Below are 1,403 nucleotides of genomic sequence, written 5' to 3'. Positions count from 1 at the left end.
TTTTTTTTTTTTTTTTTTTTTTTTACTGATTCTAATTTGCATCCTTTCCCTGTAATAAACTATAACTATGAATATAACAGATTTTCTGAGTCCTGTGAGTCCTTCTAGCCAATCACTGAATCTGAGGGTGGCCTTGGGATCCTATAATCTCCATTCCAACATGATAAATCCCTTGGATGGGGCTGTGTCAGTTACCCTGAATTTTAGAGGGCGTTAGGGGTACTCATTACCCCTCCAACAAGGACAAAGAGCCATGCTTACTTTGGAAGGGAGATTTTCTGAAATCTCTTTGTGCATTTCTTCATCCTCTACGTCGATTAGAGGTTGACCTAGAGATTCGGTTCTCAGTGACACACGCTTAGCTGCAAAAACATCAATCAAAGTGTAAGAGAAAATCATCCGAAAATTAGGTTTCCTACCATCAAGGGCAGCCCTGCATTTCGTGCACCAGTGCATTTCATTCAAAAGGCAAGTTATCAAACAGCTGTGCATACCTTCTGCTCCAATCAATCCGATTGTGGCCTTGACTCGCATTGTAATTGACAAGAATTGTGTTTCATTTTTGACAGGGTGTCCATCAGAAATTTAACATGTTTGTGTCTGCGTTTGCTCAGGTACAGTGTCCACCTTGTGACCCTGTGACTTCTCTGAGGTTTTTTACTTAAAAGGGAATTTATCATAAAGATAAGAATTACAGGCCAGGCTAAGTGGCTCACACCTATAATCCCAGCGCTTTGGGAAGCTGCAGTGGGTGGATCACTTGATGTCAGGAGTTCGAGACCAGCCTGGCCAACATGGCAACACCCTGTCTCTACTAAAAATACAAAATTTAGCTGGACGTGGTGGTGCGTGCCTGTAATCCCAGCTACTCAGGAGGCTGAGGTGAGAGAATCACTTCAGGCCAGGAGGTAGAGGTTGCAGTGAGCCAAGATTGTGCCACTGCAGCTTGGGTGGCCGAGCAAGACTCCATCTCAAAACAAAAAAAAGAATTACTGCTAGCACGTTAGCATTTACTTCTTTTTCACTATGAGATGCAAAACTTGTGACGCACGAGAAGAAAAACAGTCTAAATGAAATGACGCATCTGTCTCAAGTCCACTCTGATTGATGCAGATTCAGAAACCTCAGCAGACACCAAGTCTCAGCCCTCAGAACATCCAACAGGCCCGATGATTAGAGAAAGGAGCTTTCCCTGGGAGCTTTCCCTCACTCTCACTTTGAAAGGCACTGTGCTGGCTGGGCGCGGTGGCTCAAGCCTGTAATCCCAGCACTTTGGGAGGCCGAGACGGGAGAATCACGAGGTCAGGAGTTCGAGACCATCCTGGCTAAACCGGTGAAACCCCGTCTCTACTAAAAAATACAAAAAACTAGCCGGGCGAGGTGGCAGGCGCCTGTAGTCCCAG

General features: G+C 45.3%; 1 protein-coding gene across 1 annotated transcript in view; it reads right to left on the bottom strand.

Annotated features, from left to right (window-relative positions):
* DNAH10 (dynein, axonemal, heavy chain 10) overlaps positions 1–1,403 on the bottom strand; it is a 222,062-nt gene that overhangs the window by 211,392 nt on the left and 9,267 nt on the right. The window contains exon 3 of the mRNA XM_011988890.1: positions 262–362. Coding sequence (XP_011844280.1) covers positions 262–362 — 101 coding nt within the window. The remainder of the gene's footprint in view (positions 1–261; positions 363–1,403) is intronic.

The sequence above is a fragment of the Mandrillus leucophaeus genome, unplaced genomic scaffold (assembly GCF_000951045.1).
Source record: "Mandrillus leucophaeus isolate KB7577 unplaced genomic scaffold, Mleu.le_1.0 Scaffold34, whole genome shotgun sequence".
Taxonomy (NCBI): Eukaryota; Metazoa; Chordata; class Mammalia; order Primates; family Cercopithecidae; genus Mandrillus; species Mandrillus leucophaeus.
This window is presented reverse-complemented; position numbering and strand designations above follow the sequence as displayed.